Source organism: Sphaerulina musiva (genome assembly GCF_000320565.1).
Source record: "Sphaerulina musiva SO2202 unplaced genomic scaffold SEPMUscaffold_9, whole genome shotgun sequence".
Taxonomy (NCBI): Eukaryota; Fungi; Ascomycota; class Dothideomycetes; order Mycosphaerellales; family Mycosphaerellaceae; genus Sphaerulina; species Sphaerulina musiva.
The window spans coordinates 1531621-1557745 of NW_016017391.1; the positions used below are offsets into that span (position 1 = coordinate 1531621).

The 26125-nt window shown below is 52.4% G+C and overlaps 9 protein-coding genes across 9 annotated transcripts; 4 read left to right on the top strand and 5 right to left on the bottom strand.

Annotated features, from left to right (window-relative positions):
- Positions 1-232: 232 nt before the first annotated feature.
- On the bottom strand, positions 233-4847 carry SEPMUDRAFT_151237 (uncharacterized protein). The gene is made up of 3 exons (XM_016906690.1): positions 4004-4847; positions 825-3882; positions 233-768 (listed from the first exon to the last, which is right to left on the bottom strand). Exons 1-3 carry the CDS (start codon positions 4604-4606, stop codon positions 665-667), a joined length of 3765 nt encoding a protein of 1254 aa, XP_016758365.1. The 5' UTR covers positions 4607-4847; the 3' UTR covers positions 233-664.
- On the top strand, positions 4792-5854 carry SEPMUDRAFT_135574 (uncharacterized protein; the record flags this gene model as incomplete). The annotated part of the gene is made up of 2 exons (XM_016902721.1): positions 4792-4823; positions 5033-5854. The coding sequence occupies 2 exons, from the start codon at positions 4792-4794 to the stop codon at positions 5457-5459; spliced, it is 459 nt and encodes a 152-aa protein (XP_016758366.1). The 3' UTR covers positions 5460-5854.
- A 715-nt stretch (positions 5855-6569) lies between these two features.
- Positions 6570-7610, top strand: SEPMUDRAFT_110625 (3-dehydroshikimate dehydratase; the record flags this gene model as incomplete). The annotated part of the gene is made up of 1 exon (XM_016900855.1): positions 6570-7610. The coding sequence occupies one exon, from the start codon at positions 6570-6572 to the stop codon at positions 7608-7610; it is 1041 nt and encodes a 346-aa protein (XP_016758367.1).
- SEPMUDRAFT_135576 (uncharacterized protein) lies at positions 6594-12842 on the top strand (the record flags this gene model as incomplete). Its single annotated transcript, XM_016902722.1, has 4 exons — positions 6594-8773; positions 10704-10906; positions 10987-11147; positions 11232-12842. The coding sequence occupies exons 1-4, from the start codon at positions 7767-7769 to the stop codon at positions 12840-12842; spliced, it is 2982 nt and encodes a 993-aa protein (XP_016758368.1). The 5' UTR covers positions 6594-7766.
- A 2754-nt stretch (positions 12843-15596) lies between these two features.
- On the top strand, positions 15597-17818 carry SEPMUDRAFT_71482 (uncharacterized protein; the record flags this gene model as incomplete). Its single annotated transcript, XM_016909941.1, has 6 exons — positions 15597-15746; positions 15817-16066; positions 16122-16325; positions 16377-16768; positions 16828-17143; positions 17199-17818. The coding sequence occupies 6 exons, from the start codon at positions 15597-15599 to the stop codon at positions 17285-17287; spliced, it is 1401 nt and encodes a 466-aa protein (XP_016758369.1). The 3' UTR covers positions 17288-17818.
- A 394-nt stretch (positions 17819-18212) lies between these two features.
- Positions 18213-19039, bottom strand: SEPMUDRAFT_151241 (uncharacterized protein; the record flags this gene model as incomplete). The annotated part of the gene is made up of 1 exon (XM_016906691.1): positions 18213-19039. A coding segment is annotated over exon 1 (801 nt), but the record flags the coding sequence as incomplete, so codon positions are not given.
- A 2090-nt stretch (positions 19040-21129) lies between these two features.
- On the bottom strand, positions 21130-23750 carry SEPMUDRAFT_151242 (formyl transferase). Its single transcript, XM_016906692.1, has one exon. The coding sequence runs from the start codon at positions 23722-23724 to the stop codon at positions 22732-22734; it is 993 nt and encodes a 330-aa protein (XP_016758371.1). The 5' UTR covers positions 23725-23750; the 3' UTR covers positions 21130-22731.
- On the bottom strand, positions 21390-22286 carry SEPMUDRAFT_119967 (uncharacterized protein; the record flags this gene model as incomplete). Its single annotated transcript, XM_016901559.1, has 1 exon — positions 21390-22286. The coding sequence occupies one exon, from the start codon at positions 22284-22286 to the stop codon at positions 21390-21392; it is 897 nt and encodes a 298-aa protein (XP_016758372.1).
- Positions 23751-24036: 286 nt separating the features above from the next.
- Positions 24037-25958, bottom strand: SEPMUDRAFT_135581 (uncharacterized protein). Its single transcript, XM_016902723.1, has 2 exons — positions 25704-25958; positions 24037-25647 (listed from the first exon to the last, which is right to left on the bottom strand). Exons 1-2 carry the CDS (start codon positions 25879-25881, stop codon positions 24137-24139), a joined length of 1689 nt encoding a protein of 562 aa, XP_016758373.1. The 5' UTR covers positions 25882-25958; the 3' UTR covers positions 24037-24136.
- Positions 25959-26125: the final 167 nt, after the last annotated feature.

Here is a 26125-nt window from a genome sequence, read left to right on the forward strand (position 1 = left end):
CGTCCAATATACCTTATGTAGATAAGGTACCTTGAGACATTTATCACTAAACTGCACTACTGCTGCTGCTTGAATACATTGTACTTTTGCCCCAATAGGCTCTGGCATTCGAATTGTCTCACAGGGGAGTACGTAGCGTAGGTAGGTAGGTACTAGGTAGCTAAGTAGCATCACGAATGGAAGCGATAAGTTCGGATTCGACGAAGCAAGGTGCAAAGGCTGTCAAGAGCCGGTCGGTATTCTTCTTCTTGTCAAGTCTTCATTCTCTCGACTAGTGTATCTCGGCTTTGGTTCCCCTTTTTTTTTCCTTTCTTTCTGCTGCAATACTACTGCTACACGGCACTGTCTAGCCGCACCTTCACTTGCGTACTCGTCACACGTACCTTTCCCCATTTATGCACACACAGGGGGAAACACGCAGTGAATCTGTTGCGTGTAAAGTAAGCGCCGCCCGACCTTCCCGGAAAGCCACTTCAACAGCAATGCCATGGGCAATCTGTTGAAGCCTTCTTGACCCGCCACGCCAGGCCACGCCACGCAAATGCAACCCGCAACCCATTTTGTGCCCTCGCTCGAAGTACCAAGAAAGTTAAAAGTCTCAGATGTAGGTAGGAGCAATGCCTTGCTTCCCTACCAGCCATAGTCGAAACAGGGTATCAATCGCTCAGTTCAGGAAGCCCTTGCAGTTGGCGGAACCGCAAAGACATGGGATTCGATCCGTCGCGCCAATCTCGCGCTCGAACTTGTAGTCGTAGGTGAGTTCATCATCTGTACATCGGTTAGCTTCTATTGGAACAACACACACACATGTGGATTACACTCACTCTTGCTAATGTCCTTGAGGGCATAGATGACGATTCTCGGCGTCCCTTCGACTTTGATGATCTTGGCAGTGCAGTTCGGGCTGCAAGAATGGTTGATGAAACGAGCGATGCCACCCTTCTTGGTCGCGTCCACAATCTCGTCGTCCAGCATACGGAAGAGGTACGAGGAACCCACGCCCTGCTTGTCGTATTTGATCTCACGCATATCTGCGACCTTTTGTCGCACCTTCTCACCCACGTATTCGATGATCAAATCGTTGATGGCAATGTTCTCCTCCGCATAGAGACCCCAGCCGTGAATGGCAGATCGATCAAACTTGACGAGCTTCTTGCGCTTCTTGAGTTGGTTGAAGCGTATCGCGACATCGGCATCACCCGTGGAAGCCAAGCTCTGCTTTTGCAGATTGATATCGTTCACCAGACGCCTGTTGTTGACACGGTTGCTGCGAGAAGTAGCGGTAGTAACGACTTTTTCTGCAGCTGCGACCTTGGCAGCTTCGGCGGCTGCAGTCGGGTCTGCCGTTGCCAGAGCCTGTCGTTCTTCGCGAGCTTTCTGGACCTTGATGCGGTGGGGAAGGTATCTAGACTTCTCCTCGTTCATGATCTTGATGACTCCTTCAGTACGAGCAGCACCAGTCGGATTGGGCACGTAGTAGCCTGGGATGAGTGGCTCCGGTTGTGCTTTACCAGCTAATCCATCCGTGTTGAGCGCCTTGATCTCCTTCTGCTTCCATGCCCAGACCTTTGCATCGCCCACGTCGTACGCGGCGTGACGAGCAAAGGCACGCTTGGCGAAAGCAAGATCTTCGTCGTCCTTGATGAACTGTTGCCAGCCATCAATGTCCAGAACCACGGAGCGATCCTCTTCCACAGTTCGCCTAGGCTTGTCGTGGGTGAAGTGCAGCTGCACACTCTTGTCCACGGTGATGGCTTCAATCTCACGTTCCTTCTCCTCGATCTTGGCAACAGTCTCCGTGGCCACAACCTTGGTGGCAGCCTTTGCTTTCTTGGCTTCCGCCTTGAGCGCTTCTCGTTCTTCCTGAAGCTGTTTCTTAGACTTGCGAATGCGCTTGGGTTTCTCCTTGACCACTTTGCCAATGTCGAGCGCAGGCGTGCCTTCTGGCTCCTTGCTTGCGGCAACAGACGGGTCCACACTCGACTCCTTCCGTCCCTCCTCCACCTGGAAGAGGTCGTCGTCAAGCTTGGTGCGTTGACGAATGTATAGCTCTGTCCTGGCTCTTGTGGCATATCGCGAAGTTCGTGGCAGTGTATTCACGACTAGCTCGAGCTCGCGAGTTGCAAGATCCTCAGGCTCCTTGTGCAGGAGGTGACCGAGCATCTCTCTGTGGAATGCATCAAACGCCTCTTTCTCCTCATCCTCCCACTCGCTGACCTTGCGGCGCTTGTTGCTCTGTGTCGTCTCGGTGACAGACTCGGAATCGAATGGCGTCGAATTGCGGCTCGCGCGGCTGAGTGGACGGCTCTCCTGGTCCTCGGTGTCGGCGCGCGTGATCGGCGTAGGGTGGTCGTCGTCAGAGTCCTCCTCTTCTTCGGCGTACATTTGTTGCAGCTTAAAGTGCAAGCCTCTGGTATGCGATGGTCGCGCTGGGGGCTTTCGCCGTCTTTCGTCCACGAATGCATTGCTAGGTTCCCTGTTCTTGTTGTCGCCCTTTCGTCCTCGGTGATGAGGGTCGTGTGGTCGGAGAGGCCTAGAATGAGATAGAGGATAGCCACGTCGTCCTTTGGGCATGTCGAGAAGTCCATCTCCCGCTTTGTGGAATAGCAAAGAAGTCGCTTTGTTGTCATTTTCCACAGGATCTCTAAGCCCAAGCTTACGACGTCTGTCCACATGTCGAGTCGGATCCAGACCTTCGTGGAAGATTGGTATGGCAATTCTGGTCTTGATGTCGCCCATAATCCTATCACGCAGCTCCAGCCGAAGCTGTTCCAGCGCACCATGCACTGGATCAAGATTCTCTGCTCTGTTCTTTTTCTCAATCTCGAGATCTTCGGCTTCTTCCCGTTGCAGCCGCTCAAACTCTTCGCGCCTTTTGCTCTCTGCAATCACCCGCTCAGGGCTGGGACTTCTCTCATAGTCTGGGTTGCCATACTTCTGGCACTCCATCGCCATTTTGTAAGTGAACAAAGCACCATGATTGCATTCATTGAAGCACCTCTCCGTTTCATCTTCTCCACGCTTAGAATCGTCGAAGACCACATAGTAGCCACTCTTATCCAGGCGCACTTCTCGCCAATCGTATGCCTTCAGTCGCTTCTTCAGATGCGGGATTGTCGTTGCGAGGACAGGTACAGATTTGCTGGGAATGTGTATGTATGGCTTGCGCTTGATCTTGCTCAGAACGGATCCATCCTCTATTCCCGAACCCGCCGCGGCGCGTGAGTTTTGAGCTTCTTCGGGTGCTGCTGCACCGCCACGACCGCGCGGACCTGCAGGAGGTGCTTTCGACTTTTTGCCGGACGGACCTTTGGGTGCTGTCGGTGGGGGCGCGAGGAAGTCTCGAGTCTTGGTCTCGGGGGGACCAGGAGGTGCTGCAGGTCGAAGTCTGTCACGTTCGTCTCGTGCTTGTTTCAAGGCCTGTTCCACATATCTTTTGCATCTTTTGCCCTCGCGGTCAAGCTCCACCTTGATTGTATGAAGGCCAATGCGTGCACCGCTGAACTCCGCCTCAGCTCGCTTGGCTGCAGCGACTGCGGAAACCTCGAGACCATCCCTCACGGCATCCCGATACTTCACCAAGGCGATCCCGAGGAAGCTACCCGTCTCTGGATCTGTCTTGTTCTGAACAGAAGCAATGCTGCCAAACGTGCTAAAGTTCAGCTTCAAGGTGCTTTCCGCCAAGAAAGGATCGAATCCTATCGCAACCACTTGTTGTGCTTCGCCTGGCCCAATGGAATTCCTGTCCACTTTGTATGGTGGCAAGTTGTAGGGCGCGATTCGCAGAATGGCTTTGCTGGGATGTGTTTTTGGCCGACACAGACCTGACATATAGCCAGGTATAGCTAGGCGTGGATCTGGTGGCGGATCCGGTTCGTATGCCTGATTTTATCCATTGTGTCAGCGAAAGGGTACAGAGCGGTTTCTTTTCAACTTTTTTTTCTTTTCAAGTTATGTGTGTCATGTTGTGCAAGCTCAGCAAGATATGAAATATGTAGCGTACCTCTGTGCCAAAGTCTCTTTTCTTGAATGCGGCCCGTTTTCGTTCTTCTCTGCTGAGCTTGTTGTCTAATTCTGGATCCCAAACCGCTCTGTACCCTTTCGCTTTGCCAGGGGGCGGCAGCATCTGCGGACGCTGCTGTTGCTGTGGGGGATGCGCTGTCGAGTCCGAGAGAGGCTCGTATGAGGCGGACGCGACGGCGCCGTCGAGGGAAGTCATTTCCATGGCACTTTTCGAGTGCTGAGGAAAGGGACCTTTGGGTGGAGATGAATCTGTGTGGTTGGTGAGAGGCGTGTAGCCGTGGGCTGCTGTTTGGCTGTTGTGGGCGAATGACTGTGAGTTGCGCGAGAAGGCCGAAGATGCGGTGGTCTCTAATGAGCTCGCCGAGCCTACGCCCCGCAGCATGTCACCAGCATCTGATGTCTGCATCCCGTCGGAGTCTGGGGAGGTGTAGTGGTTGCCATTGGTGGTGGCAGAAGTTGAAGAGTTAGAATGTGCGCCATTCGCCAGCCGCGAAGACTGCGAGGAGGCGCCTGGAGATGGTCGTGAACGCACAAAGTCGGCGGCAGCATCCAACTTGCGCTTGACACCAGCTGTCTGCGACATATCGTCGCCGGAGCACTCACTTCAGCCTCATCTCTCGCAGACCCGCGCGGAAAGAGGGACCATGTGCCGTGGGCGTGGATCGGAGCGAAGCCTGGCGTTGCTGACGCGTGCAGCCAGCTTTTCGGAGGTCGCGACGCGGATGCTGCAGCTGATGCCACGGAGCAAGTGTGACGGCGCGGAGAAGAATGGCGCAGCGGATATTTCGTGTCGGCGGTGGGTGAGAGAGTGTCGCGGGGGCGGTGATGGGGAGGAGGTGGTGGTGGTAACGAAGGCGGGCACAGGTGTTGACGAAGGTGATGTTCTCGAGGAGTCGCTCAAGGGAACCAGACGCCAAAAGATGGGGCTCTTCTGTCCGTCCACATTCCCACATTTTTGCTCTTCTCCCTACACACCCCTTTCTTACTCACTATTCTACCTCACTTACAGCCTTCCACCCATCGCACAGTTCGACTGTCACACGGCGAAGACTGCCAGGCTACAATATAATGGTTACCGCACTCTCTCCTGCATAGATCACCGTGCCTCGTCGCCTCCGCCTCAAACTCAGCAGCTCCTGGTTTCCGGGCTGACGCTTGCGGCCAAGTCCACCTCGTCATCTAATCTCGATCGCACCGAACTTCGCATTCCGCTCCACGACTCCGCAGGCTCTGCCAGTACCGATAATGGAACAATCCGTCGCAACTTGAACTGCGAGGAACTGCTGAATTCGTGCCGGCGAGTATGGTGGCGTCACGTGACTCGACCCCCGACGAGCCATCGAGCTGAAGGAATGACCTACAAGTGGAATCACGAGAAAAGCCGAGACGGCATTGTTTTCGTGGGCTCAGAGCGACTGGCTGGTGGTGAATGCTGACAGGATGATACTAAAACCAATCCGATACGGTACAGCAGGAGGCACTGTCGAGTACGCGATCACATTATCCCCTACTCCAGAACTAACACCACTATGTCGACTGCTGGATGATGATGGGCTCTGCGAGGGACTACACAAGACTCGTCAATCGACATCAACTGTGCATATATCTCGCCGAGTTCAGCCTCGGACATCAGACAGCATCTACGAGGATGGCTGCCTGGAGCATTGCACCACCCAGGGGCCTCACTACGATCCGTCGAACCACGATCGAGGCTCCAGTGTACAGAGCAGATGAACCAAACTAGCATCTGATGGCAAGTGGCAGTATACGACTGGCAGATGCTGGACACGAGACACAACGCTGTGGAATTGGCGAACGAAGTGTAAAGGCCCCCACGATTGTTAGGGCAGACGAGGGATCAAATACCGGGCTGCATCGACGAGGTGTGCCGTGGATTCGTTCCATCACGATGTATACGCGGCCCTTGTGTTCAAAGGCCATATGTACCTTTGACACAGGCACCACAGATGTAGGTTGGGAAGTGAAGTCTCAAAGCATGTGCTTCAGCGAGGGTTGTTGCAGGTGATGATATGATACAATTACTCCTCCCCTCGTGTGGAGGAGAGGTCGGACGATGTGCTTGCTCGGCATTGCTCTCGAGACGATCTCAGGAAGTAAGCCCAGGTACGAGTATGGCACCTGGCCTCAGGTTACACGGACAGGTATGGACTTCCTGCCAAGACACCGCTCTGCCCGTGCTTTCCACGTGAACCCATCTGTGGTTCACTCATCGTTGTGCATATTCCTCCCCTCTAGTGATATTAGGACACATGCTCGAGATGACCAACTTCACTTCACTCTAGCGTCTGTCGGTCTACAGTGATTCGGCACGGCTCGACTAACCGACATTTGGGGGCGACGTCATGTACCTCGAGCTTCATGCCGTGCCTCCTCGCTCATGTTTACATCACAATGAGAGAGAGCTGGCCTCCCACTAGTAGCACTGCATATACCTGGTAGTATGGCTAGCCACTCCCGTAGGTCTTCTAGCACTGTTCTTTTGCTTCCCAGGCCAGAAGTTATTTCTTTCACTCAAGGCACTCAGAATGGACTCATTAGACAGCATCCCCACTGCCTACGCTTCCTGCAGCATAGGCACCAACCCCGAGAAGAGCCTCCCGGATCGGCTCGAGGCCATCTCCAACGCAGCATTCCAGGCCATTGAGCTGTCCATGCCCGATCTCGTATCCTTTGCAAACGAGCACTTCAAGACGAAAGACATCGATGACCACGCTTTCGACAAGCTTGAACAAGCAGCCCAGGCGCTCAAGAAGATTCTTGACCAGAATAAGTTGACAGTCTTCATGATGCAGCCATTCGCAAACTATGAAGGTTGGGAGCACGGTTCTGCAGAGTACAAAGATGCTTGGGAGCGAGTCGAAGGCTGGACGAAGATTATGAAGGCCGTAGACTGCGATATGCTGCAGGTGGGGTCGAGCGATAGCCCTGAGGAGAAGATTGGCAAGGACAGGCAGAGATTCGTCACAGATTTGCAGCATCTTGCGGACCATCTGGGCAAGAAGGGACAGAGGATCGCATATGAGAACTGGTGTTGGAGTACGCACGCCCCTAATTGGGAGGATGTGTGGGATATCTGTCGTCAGGTGGATCGAGAGAACTTTGGGCTATGCTTGGACACGTTTCAGAGTGCCGGGGGAGAATGGGGAGATCCCACGACCAAAAGCGGACTCATCGAAGATGGTCGTACACCCGACCAAGTAGAGGCGGACTGGAAGAAGAGCTGCGATAAACTAACAAAGACCATCCCCAAGGAGAAGATCTATCTGCTACAAATTAGCGATGCGTATAAGATGGAAGACCCCATGGAGAAGAAGGACATCGATGGACTCAGAGCACGAGGACGCTGGAGCCATGACTTCAGGCCCCTGCCATTCCAGGGATACTTGCCTACAGTAGATTTTGCACGGGCGGTATTGCAGACGGGATTTCGAGGCTGGTTCTCGTATGAAATCTTCGATGGAGGGAAGAATGGAAAATGGGAGAACAAATATGAGCTGGGGCCGTTTGCCAGAAAGGCAATGGATACGCAGAAAAAACTGCTCCAAGCAGTGGTGAAAGATGCATAGGTGCACTACCACCTGCCGGCACCTACAGGACAGTATACAGTGAAGGATGCTGTCAAATTTTCATTCACGGCCGATGGGAGCAGACATAAGTGTCCACGATATTCATTTCATGACTCTCCGAATTTACAAGACCTTACTGTCTACTATCAAATCACGATGACTCCGGAGCAACGAGCTGCTTTCGAAGGCACGCGCGGCGGGGACCTCGTTCTGATCACGACTCCAGAGGGCTCGACCACACCAGCCTACGGAAATGCTCGTCTTCTTCTCGTTGAATCCGTGCGTACAGTGGGCATGAGGACGCGACGTACCGTATATGTACGCGGATCAGGGAGCATCGGCTCGCAAGACTGGATCACATATCAGCGAAGTCCAGCACTGTTCTGGCGCAATTTCCAAATGGGCCAGCCAGTCACTGCTATTGACCTGTTGCTCTCCGACGAAGACCAAGTGCTGTCACGACCAACCTTTGACGACCTCTACCACCCCTTCTTCGGCGGAGACTGCCCCTTTGTCTACTGTCACGATGGCCTCGTCAATGTCAGTAGCGCGACTCGCATCGTACTCCGCGACACGGCAGAAGCTGCTCGACGCCATGGCTCCAACATGAAGACCATTTGCCCCTTCTGCATGGGCACCGCACTATACCGCGACCACGAAAGGGAAGTCGAAAGAACGACTGTTGTAGCTAGTAGTCCATCGACCTTTCGTCACGACGAAGAGGACGCCATCAGAACCGAACATCTCGGTCGAATCCACGCCCGGAGATCCGAGCTAGGCTACTCTCCACTAGCACAGGACACTCCTCTGAACAATCTCACACGCGAAACTGCGGACATCATCCTCTTTAGCGTCGCTCTATCCGATCTCGAACACATCGCCGCACTCGAATCTACATCTACCCCTGAAGCGAACCCAGAACCCCCAGATGAGAGATTCACACAACCCATGTGGATCCCTATCCTCGACACCTTCACTCCACACCCCGAAGAAGCTCCTCCCAGCATAAGAGACATAATGAACAATTTCGCCACAAACTCCCCTCCCTCAAGTAACCGCCCTGCCATACCACACCTGCCTCTCCCACCACCTCCTCCCGTCATCATCACCGCACCTGTACAGCATCCTGGATCAGTCACCCCAAATTTCCGCGCGAGAGAATGGTACGTTCAGGCTACATCACGTGTCCTCAACTCCGTGTGTCAAATTTGTCTCGACAAGTTTCGGCAGGGTGATGTTGTGGCGGATTTGCCTTGTTGGCATTTTTTTCATGTCGCGTGTTGGGAGCGTGTGTTTGGGGGGAGGTGTCCGTTTCGTTGTAATGAGGGTGAGGTAGAGGGGGAGAGGGGGAGTGATGATTGAGTGATGTGAAAAAGAAGAAGAAGAAAATCAGGAGGTGTAGAATGTGGTAGGTAGGTAGGTACATGTGAATTGTCACGAAAGTGTTTTTTGGATAGATATCTTGGGGTTCTTGTTGTGCTTGATAGTACAGGTACTTAGGTATAGGAAGGACCAGTCATTTTTGAGAGTAAGAAGGGGGGGCGCTGATGCGAGCATAGCGGAAAAGGGCTGAAGATCTTTGACTATCAAAGAGTACATATCTGTTAGGTTGAGCAGCAGGATATGCAAATATACAATATCCGTATTCTAGATTGAACCCCTATAAAAAAGAAAAAAAGAAAAAAAAAACAATCAAAAATCAAAAATCCAACGAGTAAGAACTTGAACAGAAGTAAGTCTGACTCCCCGCTCCGAAAAAAAAAAAGAACAAATCCTCGTATATCGTCGATAGCCAGTCCACCTCCTACCTCCTACCCTCTAGGTACATAGACATAGGCTTTCTCCATATATAACTGGTGCAAAAATTCCCCTCGCCTTACAAGGGGAACAACGATGATCTCTATCGTATCTAGGAGGTACCCTCTTAGTAGTACCTCCTAGTAGTCAGTAAGAGGTAAGTAAGATCTTGGAGGTTTCTTGGACCGGAAGAATATTTTTGCATCCACTTGAGAGTAAGTAAGTGAGAAAGTACTTACTACTAGGAGGGGGGGGGGGGTTTGTTTTCGGTTGCTCTCCCCGCACAAGGGCAATTCGGTAGACGGGTAAGAGGTCATGGGGTGGATCCTTGGAGGAATTTTATTTATAAATAGAGGGTTATGATTTATAGATATTTGAGGGGGTGTCAAGGTATAGAAGAAGCTAGTCCTGTGCTGTAGATATTCTATTGTAGAAGTTGTTAACCTTGCTTGTAGAGTTGAATAGAGGGTATTTTTTGTATATCCTTATTGCCGATAATCGAGATTCAAGTCTTGTGTATACTGTGACGGTGTGATGGTGTAACCCCCGCAAATTCAAAATCATACCGTCTACCGTCTATCAGAACTATGTAGTGAGGTAGTAGATACATGTAAGGTACGTACCTATACCAGAAATTCAATTTTGAGGTACATACCAGAACATCCAAGATTCTCCGCACTGCCTTCTTTTTTGTTCTGTGCTAGTGGTGACCTGTACAGGTGTAATCTCGGTCGCGATTTGTAGACGGGGGATGTTATAGGCTAAAATTCATTTTTTAGTGGTGCTTTGCTGACTACCTACTCTCAGAGGGCTGGTAAAAATACCTAGGTACTCTGAAACAATACCACACTGCATACCATGTCATGTGGATCATTATGTTTTTGCGCAGTGGTTGTCTTCCTAGCAGGAGGGCCCTTATCAAGAGGAGGAAGAAGAGGAAGAAGAGGAGGAGGAGGAAGAGGAGAGAGAGATGGTTCGCTTCCATCTTCACTCGCAAATTCCCACAAGCTCTTCTGTCTCACACTATTGACTAGCAAGTACACAAGTGACGGGCCTCAAGCATGGAGACAAGCTGACGGATAAATCTCGACTCCGCTCGAAACCACCTTTATGCATATTAGTTTGGGGGCTGACACGACCTCGTATGTTGTTGGCTGTGTACCTCTATACATATAACCAGTTCACACAATGGCATCACAGACATTCATGTCTGACCCAACAACATCCATCTTGCTTTAATATACCCTCGTTGCCACGAAGCATGTGTCACACAGTGGTAAGCATTCTAATCGCCAGCTTTGCCGCTGGCACTGCCTTGGCAGCACTCGACACTGCGGCACTCGGCGAACAATACTTTGGAAATGATGCAGCATGGTATCGCGACAAAATTCCCTTTTTTGAGATTTCCGACTCGGATATTCAAGATGTCTATTACTATCGATGGAAAATCTTCCGCGCGCATCAACGAGATTTGGGCGAACGGGGCTATGTCTCGACTGGTCAGTACACACACACACATGTCCCCCATGAGATCGGTGTGGTTTCTCTGATTTCTCATGATATATATGGACTTTTACAGAGTTCCTGGACGATGTGGGCTGGCAACTGGAGCCATGGGCAACACTGAACGATGCTACTGGTTTTCATCTCGGAGAGGGACGATGGCTACGAGATCGACGCTATTCGGACGACTACATCCGTCACATGTATAATGGCGGCAATGATCGTCATTTCACCGATGTGCGTCGCATGTCGATATGATTATATCTACCTCCTGTACTGTACTTCCCATATTCGAATACACGACGCTAACCCCCCGTGCAGTGGATGGCAGACTCGGTGTGGCAACGATATCTGGTCGACGGCGACAAGGCAGCAATCACTACACATCTCAACGCCATGACCAACCTCTTCACCCAGTGGAACGATGCGTTGGACACCAGCAAGGGACTCTATTGGCGTGAGCCACTGGCAGATGCGACCGAGTATACCATCTCCAGTATCGATGCGTCTGGGGGCCAAGATGGGTTTCGGGGGGGCGAAGCCTTCCGGCCCACAATCAACTCCTACATGTGGGCGAATGCGATTGCCATTGCCAATGTTGCCGAATTGGCAGGCCAGAGCAGTGTAGCATCCGACTATCGCGCCAAAGCTGCAAACATCAAATCCCGATTTCAAGCGGATATCTGGAACTCGACTCTCGAGCACTTTATCGATCGCCACCAGACGTCCAACGAATACGTGCAATACTACCAGCCCATTCGTGGTCGAGAGCTCGCAGGCTATGTCCCTTGGATGTTCGGCATGCCAGACAACAACGACAAATACAACCAAGCATGGAAACATCTTCGAGACAGCAACAAATTCCAAGGCTCGAATGGGCTGCGCACGGTAGAGCCATCGTACGAATACTACATGCGTCAATACCGCTACGAAGGCAGCCGACGCGAATGTCAATGGAATGGTCCCGTGTGGCCGTATCAAACTACACAAGTTCTCTACGGCATGGCCAATCTTTTGAATTCCTACAATCAATCCCTCATCACCAAAATAGACTATCTCGAGGAACTACAGACTTATACCCGTCTCCACACCTGGAACAACAAACTCAATCTCGAAGAAGACTACGAACCCGACACGGCCGGTCCCATAGTCGGTCTCGCCCGCTCTCCTCACTACTTCCACTCGGGCTACAACGACCTGATAATTTCCGGTCTCGTAGGCCTCCGACCGCGAGCCGACAACACCCTCGAAATCCACCCTCTAATCCCTTCCAATTCCATCTCCTATTTCCGCCTCCAAAACCTCCTCTATCACGGCCACAACATCTCCATCCAATGGGACTCTTCAGGAAACAAATACAACCAAGGCCCCGGTCTCCTCATCGAAATCAACGAACAAGTCCTCGCCACATCCCCAACTCTATCTCGCATCACAGCCCAACTCCCTTCTTCTCAAGCCAACGTCCCCGCAATCCAAAGATCTAAAACTACCAAATCCATCCAACTCCAACTCGGCCAATTCCCCCAAGGTTCCGCATCCAGCAACACCGACCCCTCAAATCTCCACGACGCAATCGACGGCCGAATCTGGTTTTGGTCCGAACTCCCCAATGGTTGGTCTTCTTCCTCCACCCCTTCCGCTTCCACACAACATTACACGATAACTTTCAGCGCTGCGACATCTCTAACGGGTTGCGAACTCGCGTTTTACGACGACGGGTCCGAGTTTGCGGTACCCGCGGATTATGAAATTCTGCGGTGGGAAAATTCTTCGTGGATGAAAATTGAGGGCGAAGGGGCGAGTGGGGAACGGCCGGTGGCGAATGGGATTACGAATGTTGGATGGAGGGAGTTGAGGACGGAGAGGTTGAGGGTGCAGTGGAGACAGGAGGCGGGGAAGAGGACGAGGTTGGTGGAGTTTAAGGCTTTTTAAAAAGGGAGGAGATTTGGGGGGGGGAGGGGGGAAGATGTATAAGATTACCTTACCTTACCTCACTTTACCTTATCCCTACCTACATAGCTCCCCTAAATCTATTCTCTATTGTATTATATTTTCATTTTTCCCCTTTCCTATAATAAGGAATTGTTGTTTGCCTTGTCTATCTGTCTTGTCTATGCATCTGGCTGCTTGGCTGTCCGTCTTGTCCTGTCTTGTCCGTCTTATCTCTCTTGTCCATCTCGTCTATCTGTCTTGTCTTATCTTTCCATCGCGCTACTTTATTTCCAAGGACCTGGTCGATGACTTGACCTACATGTGTACCTCTGCCATTTCTGTGGTTGGTACTGGGAGAAGAGAAAAAGTAATAAATGCAATCTGTTCCTGTTCCTTCGCTTGTTCTTCTTCTTCCTTTCCTCTTCCTCTTCCTATTCCTCCTCCTGTTCTGCTCCTTTGCCGCTTCCTCTTAGGTTGAGTTGGGGTTCTGCAAAAAGCGACAAGCAAGTTCAAAATTGCATTCCATTCATCTGTCTGCCGATACAGTCAGTCAGTCAGCCAGCCAGCCAGTTACATATAGTATGTGTCGAAGTTCCGTTCCGTTCCATTCCACCGTCTACAGTCCAGTCCCGATTCGTTTCGTTCCAACGTGAGAGAGAGAGAGTTCTCTCTCTCTCTCTCTCTCTGTTCAAGCAGCAGCGTGAATCGTAAAACGCAGTAGTCGGCCCTACATCCATCCATACATCCATCCATACCTTAAGTTACGTATAGTAAGCTTACTCTATACTACACTAGTAGGTTCGTATGTCTTTCCATCCTCCTTCCTCCTTCCTCCTCCCTCCGTCCGCTACCGTTGCAGCCGGTGGTCTGTCTTGGCAGGACATAGCCTCTCAGTGGTGTACCGTATTGTGTAAGCTCAACTCAAGAAGTGATCGAGCGAGGACGGGCGCGCGCGCCACCTCTCCCGTGAGATGAGAATGATACTAAGGTAGTTAGTTCTAGCGTGTGCGGTCGGCCCACCCGAGCCGTGCGACAGACACCTGGCTCGCTCGCTCGCTGGTTCGTCATAATGGACTGTGCGGCAGATGTACATTCGTACATAACTTGAACATGCCTATAGGGCTGAACCGTTCCTGGACGAAAGGAGATCTTCCCTAGCCATTTCTCCAGTGCGCCCCAAATTCCCGCCCATACACAGTGCGGAGCGTTATCTGGATCCACGACTCTTGCGACGCCGTCTGCTTCTCATCACAGACCAGCGCGCTATATGGCTCGCGAAAGGATTCTGCCGATATAGTAGCTTCGTTAATCAATCGTCCGTCTGTCCGGCGGCAATCGCACATAAAGAGACTAAGTTAGTGTGAGACATGTCATCGTTTTATTGCACACACAAACACACACAGTCACACCGGGACATCAGGCGGCGATGTATCGGGTGTTGCTATTTGGAATCGTGCTGAGTGCGCAGGTTGCATTCGCTGCACAGCTGGCAGTACTATGTGTAGCTCGTCGAGAACAGGCAGGTAGTCCCAGTTGCTGGAGAGTGAGGAGTGCATGCGTTAGTACCTACGTGTAACCTAAAATTTTGATTGAACTCCTCTCCGACATGGCTTCGAAATGGCTCACGGAAGCATATGACGACTGCTCGGGGAATCAACCGAAAGTACAGCTTTCGACCTTCCTAGTAGCAAGCGCATCTCCGACGTACAAGCATGATTTCTGGCGTACTTTCTTGGGATGTGGTCCACCACACTTGAGGAGGCTGCGTAGCATTTACGCAAAGCAGCCGGGCGGCGATTTTGCCATTGTGCGTATCGGAGACATGGGCGAGAGGGTGATTATTAACGCTGGATATCCCGATTAGGCAGTATATGAACGATTGAGTGATCAAATTCATGTGACCGACAATTTGGAGACTGGGAGACGCCTCACTGTCCCTCCCACATATTGTGAATACTGACTGCTCAGAACGATCTCATGCTGTCTGTTGTTGTCCATTGTTGAAATGGTCTCGTGGCCAATCAGCGTTGATATCCGAGAGCTTGTGGATCTAGCGACAGTGAGGTTTGTGGAGCAATTACACTGTACACTGTACACTGTACAGTATCCAGCGTAAATAACGAAGATATCCGTGCTTATCGCGCGCAATGGTGTCCGAAATGCAAACACCGGACCGCGCACCGGGTCGTGCACCGAAGTTGAAGGTGAAACCTTCTGGTCAGCTTCTAGTCGACTTCTAGTCTCCTTCTAGTCTCATCAGTCAGATTTACTCGAAAGAGGAATCCATGCCTGTACAGTGGTGCAGAGGCACCGAAATATCGCTCATTGGGTTGTGATTCGAAGGTCGTATCTTCTGCGGCGTGATTTGGTCCAAAAACAGTGGAGGGTCGCGTGGTCGCGGCAACGCTATGGGGAAATATCCTTGCTCAGATCTCGGCAATATTCAGGTACAACGCCACTAGAGCCCTTCTCCGGTCCAGTGGTGTGTGAGACATGGCGATTCGGAGCGGGAATAAACTGGATCTTCTAGGACGCACTCTAGTGACCGGACACTTCGAGAGTCGTGAGAGCCCACCGCCAGTCGCCGACCCCATAGGAGTAGTCAACCCATAATGTAATAGCCTCACTGGATACGTGGTAGTGGCAGCAGCACCACAATCACTATATGAGCACACACCTCCCGCGCAATCGTTTTTGTTCTCCACTGCCGTTTCAATACCATTTCTTTCCACTAGCATTCAGCACAGCGCCACCATGCTCGGGCAAGAGAAGAAGACCGCAAGCGAGGACCTGGTGCAGGTGCCTTCATCTGGCTACGGCGATGTCGAAGAATTCCCAAAGACCACGAAAGAGGTCGACGCTGTTTTCGGTGAGATCAGCGAGGATGGTCCAAATTACAAGGACGTGAGTACTGCTGAGTTTGGTGGTCTTGAAGAAGAAGAAGAAGAGAGTGGTCATGCTGACCAAGAAATAGGTCGGCTGGATGGGCACAGTCATTCTGATGCTGAAGACGCAAATTGGATTGGGAGTCCTCGGTATCCCTTCGACTCTGCACACTTTGGGCATGATCCCAGGTGTCATCATTCTGATTGTCATCGGCGCCATGACGACCTGGTGTGGCTGGGTCGTCGGCCAGTGGAAACTGAACCATCCTGAGACGTACGGTATCGATGAAGCAGGTCGTATCATCGGTGGCAAATGGGGCCGGGAGCTGCTCTACTGGGGTAAGTCAACGTGAGGGATTCTCAATTGGCACTTGCTAAGCTAAGCCGACCACAGGCTTCAACATCTACTTCACCTTCTTGGCTGCCTCGGCAATGCTTGGTATTTCGATCGGATTCAACTCACTCTCCACACACGGTGCCTGCACTGCCATCTTCGTCGCCGTTGCTGCCATCATTGGCTTCTCCTGCGGTAGCATTCAGACTCTGGGAAAAGTCTCGTGGATCGCGTGGATTGGTGTTTTCGGTATCCTCACAGCTGGTAAGCATACGCACACACTGCAGGGTGTGAAGCGACGCTAATGTATCGCAGTGTTCTCTCTCACGATTGCAGTGGGTGTGCAAGATCGACCGGCCGCTGCACCACAGACGGGTGTGTACGAGTCCGACTGGAAGCTGTTTGGAGAGCCGACTTTCGCGGAGGCCATGTCGGCCGTCTCGACCATTGTCTTCGCGTTTGCCGGAGCTCCCGCCTTTTTCTCGATCGCCTCGGAGATGCGCAACCCTCGCGACTACACCAAGGCGCTCGTTATTGCCCAGGTCGTGGTTTCCCTCGTCTACCTCGTCATCGGCATCGTTGTGTACTACTACTGCGGCTCATTCGTTGCCTCGCCCGCCCTTGGTTCGGCCGGTGTGACGATGAAGAAGGTCTGCTACGGCATCGCCCTTCCTGGTCTCGTGGCTAGCTGCATGTTGTTCGTTCACGTAAGTTCCATCAGAAGTCGAGTGGCAAGGGTTATCGATACTAAGTCCAGTCCATATAGCTGCCCGCGAAGAGTTTCTTCATGCGCTTCATGCGCACGTCCAAGCACTTGACATCGAACACTCCTATCCATTGGGCTGCGTGGTTGGGCTGCACTGGCGGCATCACGCTTGTCGGGTACTTGATCGGCTCCGGTATTCCCGTCTTTGACGGCCTCATCTCCCTGATTGGTGCCGTGTTCGCCACGCTCATGATGTTCCAGCCAATGGGCTTCATGTGGCTGTACGACAACTGGCACAAGGACCGCAACGCCATGTGGAAGGCAGGGGTTGCATGGGCATTGTTCAACATCATCATGGGCACATTCATCACGATCGGTAAGCTTCCCAGTATCTCGCGACTGGCACAGAGTCCTTGCTCACATGTTCCTAGGTGGTACTTACGGATCCGTTCTGGGCATCATAAACTCGAAGGACCGAACCGACCCATGGTCGTGTGCCGACAACTCCAACTCCGTCTGAGGGCCGGGTCCCCCAGAAGCGATCCCCAGCGAAGGCTGCAGAGAGCTTGCAGTAGATAATGTCGCTCGAGCCAGAGATTCATTGATCTCGAGGGCTTGGCCAGTACGATTTGACAGCCACATCAGGCACAGACCAGTACCAGAGGAGAGGCTGTGTTCGCAGTCAAAAGTTTGACGCGGAAGACAGCGTCCAGATAGATGAGTGATGTATACTCTTATGATGAATCATGTTCCACCTTTGACTACATTGCACAGTCCGTATCGCCATTGCATCCTCGTGTTACAGCGCCCGAAGTTCTCTTGCTACGATGTCATCCACTACATCGTGGAGATGTTCTTGCACATCATTCATGGCGCGCTTGGGTGGGTCTCGCCCTAGAGGTCGACCAGTCCGAGGATGCTCCGTCTCCAGTACTCGTTGTCGGCAAGATGCTTGGATCCATGGTGCGAGTAAAGAGGACGATATCGCGTTTTCATGGGACGTCCATGGTGTGTGGGTGCAGGTCGATGGCGAGGAGATGATGAGGAGGAGGAGGAGGGAGAGTGAGAGAGAGAGAGAGAGTGAGTGAGAGTGAGAATGGGAGTGGGAGTGAGATACAGGCCTGGGACGCCAAGCTTCCTCCATTCTACTACAGTGGGGGGTAACATCTGTCAGCATCCAACTCCACGACGGGTGAGTCTGTTTCTCGCCCCTTCCCTTTCCTGTCCTTGATCAGCTGCGAACACTCCTTCTGCCCCTTCTTCTCCTTCCTCCTACATCTACTCCTACTACTACTGCCCAGGAACATGATGGAGCCCACCACGGCTGTTCCCGCCAATGCCATGGCCAACACGAGCGCCGACCGCGAACCTGCCAGAAGATTCCGCCCCTGGTCGCTGGCTTCCATCTCGACCGTGGCTGCGATTCCTATGCCCGTGCTCAACCCATAACCAACCATTGTGCGGATCAGCCCGCCCGCAATCGATTGCTCCTCCTCCTCCCCCTCCTCCTTGCTGCTGTCTCGAACCAACATCTGGCCAGCCGGCAGCGCGAATGCCACCGAGATGGACGCAAAGCACATGGCCGGAAACAACAACGCCCAATATGTCAAGTCCCTGGGCGCAGTGGCCAGAAGGGCAATGCCAATGACCAACGCCACATTGGCACCCGCGAAGACATATTTCGCCGGTATGCGAAGCGTCCATGGCATTGCTGCTACGACGACTGCGGCTGCCAAGACGGTCATGGGCTGGAAGTTGGCACCATTCGCAATGAAGGTCTGTTGTCTAATCTGGAGAGCGAATAGGCTGAAGTACCAGAGAAATATCCCCACAGCCATGAACGAGCATGAAGCGATCCAAAGTGTCCTGGGGAAATGCCGTGTCTTCCATACTCCGGCGGGCAGGAGCGGCTTCTTGGCGATTTTCGCCTCCCAGAAACCAAAGGATATGAGGTGACCTATTGCGGCCATGAGCAGGATGTAGATGTATGGCGTTGACCAGCCAACCACCGGAGCTTGGTTCCACACGAAATTGAACACCACTAAGCCTGCCACGCCCAGATATCCTCCGATCCAGTCGATACTTTCTCGATGGTCAGATGCCCTATCCCGAGGCACCACGAACCATACCAGACTGAAGATTACAGAACCATAGCATGCCGGCACCACGAAACTCCACTTCCATTCTGTGAGCTGTACCAAGAGTCCTGAGATGAGGCAAGCCGAACCTGCTCCTATCGGTGTCATGGCCTCGAATAGACTGGTTGCCAGTGCTTTTTTGCGCCCAGGAGGAACAGTGATGCTCAGCAACGCGACCGCATTCGGGGTGGTGAATGCAGCGCCTATGCCCGCCAGACCTCTCAGCACGCACAGCACTGCGATTCCCGCCGGAAATGCACACGCGAGCTGGCATGCCGTCCACCAAACACAGGCAATCAGCAGTATCACTTTATGCCCGTATACTATTCCCAGCCGACGTCCCAGGAGAACAAATACTCCCTGAGTCAGCGGATACGACGCCGTAATCCACCGCGCAAGGCCTACGACCGTTGGCGCCGTGTCATCCAATATCATTCTCGTCGAACGCTCGTCGTGGAGTAGTGAAGTCGACAGCGAGACTGCTGTGGCCAATGCCTGTCCGTATGGATACATGTGAACAGCTTGCGTCAAACACAGTAAGCTGACGATCAGGACCTCACGCCATGCCCACGGGCCTTCTGTCATGACGAAGCCAGCGCCCTGCTCGATCATGCCGATAGGAATGCTGCCACTGCGCGCCCATGGCGATAATCCGCCCGAACTGGCATTGCTAGCCATGAGAATGCTTCCATGCACACTCTTGACCGGCACCGCCAGCTGCTCCTGACCACTCCACGTCCGAGGCCGACTGTGTTCAGCCCGTGTCAAAGGCGGCATATCATGGGTTAGCGGCACATTCTCCAGATTCACGTCTTCAGTCCTCGCCAGAGAGATTTGGCTGTCGAGATGATTGATCCACGAGTCTATGCGATCTTGTCTGGCGCGGATCATGCGCATCTGGTGACCAAAGTCATCGCCCAGATCCATATCCTCGAGCGCATGCGCTCCTCGACCGGTGTAGGTGCCGGCGGGTCTGAGAGAAGCAGGCAAGTAGTACTCATAGCCGGCAGTACGCAACACCTTCGGTCGAGGCTTGGTGAGACGCGCTTCTGCAGGCGGATCGTAAGAGCTGCGAGGCGCGGTGGTGGTGTCATTTTGGATGTCGATGTCATTATCGTCTTCACAGGTCTGAGCATGACTAGAATGCTGATCCACGCTAGTTCGCACGACTGTCGGCAGTTGTCTCATGAAGCGCTTGCGATGGCCGTCGTCATGTATGTGTTGTTTGGCCGACTTTCCGAGATGCATGTTGACTGCCGACCATAGTCTGCAAAGCACCGATGCACTTGGAGCGAATGTCGACTTCAGCACGACTTTACATCAGGCGTGAGTGCAATTACAAGAGATGAACTCGGAACTCCGCCACAAACTGAGAAGTTGCTATATCTGGTACTGGTAGGAGGACGTTATAACTCTATTTTGAGCCACTGACCAGGATGACCAAGGACCACGATTCTGAAACTTGAGACTGGTTTGACATGACATTGCCGGGATACTGCCAAGGCAGGAACAACATTGCCGATGAGAACATCATGACATGACTATATAAGGTATCCAGTATGGCAGTGCAATAAGGTAAATAACACTCCGGCTTCTCCCAATCGGAAGAGTAAGGTAGGTAGTAAGATCAAGCTCTCTGACAGCATCAGAGTCCCTGATGACAACATACTAGAAGCCCGCGACGCCTGCGAAGCCTCACATTGTATCGTATCGAACACGCAGTCGGATCGGAATCAAATGAGACAGGTAACAGGTCTTCTCTCGATGACAACATCTATGTTTTTCTCCTTGAAGAAGGAGCAACTTATTGTATACCGAACTGAACCTACCTTGTTCAAAGCCTCGAGGCAATTCTTCGACTCTAATCTCCTACTGATTTTAGGAATATACTTGCTTACCCACCTACATGACCTAATATGATAGAGAGGGAGAGGGGAGGGAGGGAGGGAGAGGGGAGGGAGGGAGGGAGGGAGGGAGGGAGGGAGAGAGAGAGAGAGAGGAGGAGAGAGAGAGAGAGAGAGAGAGAGAGAGAGGGAGTATATATATATTAGTAGTAGTAGCTAATAATAGCTAGCTAGCTACAGTAGCTATGTACCTACCAACTCCTGTAGCTAGGAGGTAGCTTTGCACTACATGTACTTCCTTTTCCTTTTATTCTCCTTTTCTTTCCCGAAAGAGTGGAGTAGAGTAGAGTAGAGCAGAGCAGAGCAGTCGATCAGGTAGGGTAGATTTGTTTTTTCATTTTTCAAATTATATACAATCAAAATTAGGCCTCTTCGAGTCTTCGAGGATAGTAGAGGTAGATATTTCCGTATGTTTTTGATTTCTTCATTCATTTCAAGGCGCAAATGGCCCTGCCTTCCTCCATTCCCTGCCTTCCTTTCAAACACAGGGCCTAGATTGCGGACTTTGGAGTAGTCATTGCACCGGATTTCCTTTCCCGTCATCATCATCATCCTGGGGCTGATGATGATGAAGCAAGGATCAATCATGATGATGTACCGCCCGTGCCGTCCACTCCTCTTCACTCGTCTCACTCAATTTTCTCGCGAATTCCGCCAACTTATCCGTCAAGACCGAATCGCGAGAGAGAATCACATCGTGTTCGAATGGGCAAGGTCTTTTGGGCGAAGGGTTGGGAGAGGTTTCGGGCGAAGACGGGAGGGAGGAGTGCGAGAGGAAAGGATCCACGAGACTCTCCGGTCGGATGATATCCTTCTGTGCGCGCCGCTGAGGTTCTGTGATTGCGAGGATGGATGCTAATACCAGCAGTTCGCAGGATTCTTCGAGCTCGGAGCAGATGTAGAGCGCTGCGCCGGTTTCTGTCGCGTGGTATTCAACGAGAGGCTCAGAAGTGGTCGCGTCGATGAGCTCGAGGTCGGTAGGTATATGTTGCTCGTGAGTGTCCTTTGTAGTAGTTGTTGTTGTTGCGCTCATTCTTCGCCAACGCAGTGCCCTATCGATGGCATTGAAGTTCCATGCTCCATCGCTTGCGACGACAGGGAGCCAGACTGTCGTGCCTTGTGATGGGTTCCCCACGAAGATGTGGCTTTCTCGACGCCCTGCTTTCGTGCCCGCCATGACCTCGCCAGAGGGCAGGGCCGATATTGTGTTCATCGGTCGGTCGGGTCGAGGTAATCGGCGAGTGATCTGGTAGGGTTGTAGACCATTGAGGTGCACCTCTTTGACAGCCGCGTCCGGCGAGGGCTGGTGAATATCATATCTCTTCAATATTCTTCGGTCCAGCGCAGGTGCGACTGCTGCTGCTGCTTCTGCGAAAGCGATCGTGGCCTCGAGATTGGGTGTATGCTGCTCAGCTACTCCCAAGATCTCGTCGTCGGAGCACTCCGCTCCGGGTACAATGACTGCAGTCTCGCTCATGATATGTGTGGTGGTACAGGTCGCGCATGCCCATGGCGAAGGTGAAGTAGAGCCGGTGGAGTCGAGAGAGGAGAGGGAGGAGGTTGCGTGTATCTGCCGATGATGTTACGCACGACGTATGAGGGCTTAGGGCTTAGTCAAGCAACAAGGTCGGTCATGTCAGGCTTGGCAGGAATGGATGTTCGAGAGAGAGAGCGAAAGAGGCGGGAGAGAGACTGTTTCCGATCAGACAGGGGCAGGGATATGTTACGCAGGGCCAACCCAGGAAGCACCACTGTCTGTTTACCGGTATGACGTGCTCTGCTCTCATCTGTATCATATTATTAGATCATCATCAAACCTTCGTCTGGATCTGTCTCTCAATAGCCATTTCTTGCTACATTGCTCATATGGCGAAGAGCTCGAACACGGCCCTCTCGTTCCCTGTTGCCGTCTTCTGGTGAGCCTAGCTGAACACCACCGTCTTGGTGCCGTTCAAGAAGAGCCTCTTCTCGCTCCACCATTTGACTGCTGCCGCGAGCGTCTGGCTTTCCACGTTGCTGCCCTCTTCCACCAGTTCCTTGGGATCCATACTGTGGTCGACTCGCGCAATCCTCTGCTCAATAATGGGCCCCTCGTCCAAGTCTGCAGTGACAAAATGTGCCGTGGCGCCAATAATCTTGACTCCCCGTTCGTACGCCTGGTGATAGGGCTTGGCTCCTTTGAATGAGGGCAAGAATGAGTGATGGATGTTGATGATTTTGCCCGACATGGCTTCGCAGAGCGTAGGTGATAGTACTTGCATGTAGCGTGCCAGGACAATCAGGTCGACTTGGTGCTCTCTCACCAGGTCCAAGATCTTGCCTTCCTGTGCGGCTTTGGTGTCCTTCGTCACGGGCAGGTAGTGGAAGGGGATATTGTACGTCGTTGCGAGACTCTCGAATTCACGATGGTTAGATACAATGGCTGGGATCTCAATGTTCAATTGCCCCGTGCTCTGTCGGAAAAGCAGGTCATTCAGCGCGTGGCCAATTTTGGACACCATGATGAGGACTCGGGGTTTGTGAGCGCAAGGAACGATGTCGTACTCCATCTGCAAGTCGGCAGCCAGGTCGCCAAACGGCGCAGCCAGATGCTGCGTGGAGTCGGCATGGCCGAAATGGATCCTCATGAAGAACTTCTGGCGGTCGACATCAGAGTACTGCTGCAGGTCGAGAATGTTCAAATTGTGCTTGGACAGCACGCCTGTGACCGTGTGGATGATGCCTGGTTTATCCGGACAGGACAATGTCAGGATATGGTCTTTGGTCATGGACTTCGCTGCCATTGAAGAAGTCTTTGGTGTCGGCTTCGTCGCGAATCCTGCCCGTCCTAGAGCTCGAAGTCCTTGAGATGCAAAGGCTACAGGAGACGCTGCCGGAATTGTTGAAAGTCGTGCAGCAATGCGAAAAGTAGCCATCGATGCCTTGTCAGATGTTGAACTGATGATGGTCCGACAGAAGAGTAAGGGGAGGGAGTGTAGACGGGACTGCATGTGTGTGACTCTTTGTTTGGTCTTGGCGACTGCCATTGGCCACCGCAATTTTCATCTCCGATCACGGCACCGTTGTCTGGACCACGTTTATGCGAATACGACCACGCTGTCGGCAGCTGGACCACGTGAAGTGATCTTTATATGAAATCATCACTAATTTACACGGCCTAGACGCTCTACTGACTGGGAGTGACCACTCTACCAAGGAGCAACACAGGCAATCAATAATACAACCCTCAATACAGCGAGGGAGTATGGTAGAAAGGGTCAGATCGACCCTGTATTCCGGTCAAGGCGCTGCTCTCCACGACACGGTCTGCGCTGTCTGACCCCTATCTCACAATTCCATGTCCTCATCCTCATTCTCGTCCTCTCCCTCGCCCTCTCCCTCGCCCTCATCCTCTGTGGAGACCATCTCAAATGCGGTCATCTTCTCGCGCTTCGCATCCGTTCCGGCCTCTACAACAAAGTGAGGAGCGACCTCACAGTCCTGCAGCGTTGTCTTATTGTCGTCATCCCCCTGCTGCTTCTTGCCCTTCTTCTTCTCGCCATCTGCAGGAGCTACACTCTCCTGACGCGCGGTACCCTCAATCCGTGCGCGTTTCCCAATGATGCAGCCCGTCAGCTGGACGCCATCTCCGACAGTGACTCCATCCATCAGCAGACATCCCGTGATCCGTGCATACGCGCCAATCTCGCAATTGGCTCCAATGACGGACGATTTGATGGCGCTGCGCATGCCAATCTTGACGTTCTCTGCTACCAAAGAGTCTTCTTGACTGATGCGAGCTTGCTGCTCGAGAATGACAGATGGATGAACCTTGTGCTCGTGCGATAGCTGATGGGACTCCTGCTTGGCCAGGTGAAGCGAGATGCTGAGTAGTGCATGGGAAGTGTCCACGCGACGAATGAGAGCTTGTGGGCTCGTCGGTGTTGGTAGTGGTTGAACATATGCCAGCAATGGCGGAACTTCAACTGACGACGTTCTGATGACACTGTTTGCGTTCTTCCCGACACGAGAGGCAAAGCCGATTGCGGACTCCTGCGTAGACACTGGCGCATTCGTGGGTGAATGCGTTGTGGCATTTGCAGAGTCATCCGCAAATTGCGAGTCTTCCATGTTCCCGGTTAAGTGTGGTCTTTCATTAAGCACTTCATCAAGACCGAGTTTCTCTCCCAAGCCATTTTGCCATTGCGATTTGGCCCACCAGCCCAAGACGTCCTCGCTGATAGACTCGAAATGATTCTGAGCTGCGAACTTTTTGACCCAGAGTGGGAAAATGTAGACGTGGGCATCGCGGTACTTCATCTTCAGCTTGACACGGCCGTACTTTCCCGTGAGTTGCCAACGTTGCTCAAACACGCCTTTGGCTTCCTCGACTTTGTCGTTGAGTGTGTCCGTCGGCATGGTGTTCACGACCCTCTCGATATGAGGACGGAGAGATCCATGTGGTGGCCGAACTGTGGATGCATTCAGCGGCACGGTGGAAATGAAGTCCGTTTCGTCCTTTTTGTGACTGATCCAATCCCGACCTTGCGTGGGATAAAAGACTGCCATTCCACCCTTCTGTTGGGTGCTGGAGAGAGGATTCAGCGACATCCATTGTTGCACCAGCCGAGTGCCATCCAGTTCCGAGATCAGATCGCAAGGCAGGATGACGAAGTCGGAGGTAATGGCTTTTTGAATCTCGGGAAGACAGAGGAGCTGGCCAGTCGCTTCGTCGTGGGTGAGCGTCTCTGGTGCCACCACCTTGGCCTTGGGCGATGGCAAGCTGGTCAAGTGTGGGTTGGTAGCAAGCGCTGATTCGAGATTTGCCTTTGATTCGGCGGGCGTGACCAATGTGATGTCTACAGTGTTTTATGTCAGTACCGTTCTGAGCCTCGCTCTCCTTTGAAGCACTTACCATTTATGCCCATACGATGACACCAGTCCATCGGATACCACACCATGGGCCGATTTGCTATTGGTAGCAGGGCCTTGGGAGACTCCTTCGGATTCGATGTGAACGTAGCGAGAGATGCGCCTGGACCGCATAGTATCAGCGCCTGGAGCCCGGGCGAGGGCATTGTGGCGTGAGGCATCTTCTGAAAACGCAATGCTCTCGTTGCCGGTCTTGTGCCTGGTGTTGTTGTTCTGGAGTCCGTGCAGTCTTATTCTCTTGAAATGAGCCAATGTCTGTATTGAAATGTATTCCGTTGGAACAATAATACCTAATCCATCAAGAGTCATACGCTAGCGCGGAATAAGCGAGCGATAGAGTTGATGCTAACGTCTTGTCACCGTGCCATCAATGCTCCAGCCACCGCCAAACAAACAGCATGAGCA

What these genes read in the sequence shown, in the direction of transcription:
- SEPMUDRAFT_151237 (XM_016906690.1), bottom strand. Translation starts at nt 4,606, where the DNA reads ATGTCGCAGACAGCTGGTGTCAAGCGCAAGTTGGATGCTGCCGCCGAC. An exon ending in AAAGAGACTTTGGCACAGAG is followed by an intron (nt 3,883 to 4,003) that starts GTACGCTACATA and finishes GGATAAAATCAG; the next exon opens with GCATACGAACCGGATCCGCC. An exon ending in CCTCAAGGACATTAGCAAGA is followed by an intron (nt 769 to 824) that starts GTGAGTGTAATC and finishes ACCGATGTACAG; the next exon opens with ATGATGAACTCACCTACGAC.
- SEPMUDRAFT_151242 (XM_016906692.1), bottom strand. Translation starts at nt 23,724, where the DNA reads ATGGCTACTTTTCGCATTGCTGCACGACTTTCAACAATTCCGGCAGCG.
- SEPMUDRAFT_135581 (XM_016902723.1), bottom strand. Translation starts at nt 25,881, where the DNA reads ATGCCTCACGCCACAATGCCCTCGCCCGGGCTCCAGGCGCTGATACTA. An exon ending in TCATCGTATGGGCATAAATG is followed by an intron (nt 25,648 to 25,703) that starts GTAAGTGCTTCA and finishes AAAACACTGTAG; the next exon opens with ACATCACATTGGTCACGCCC.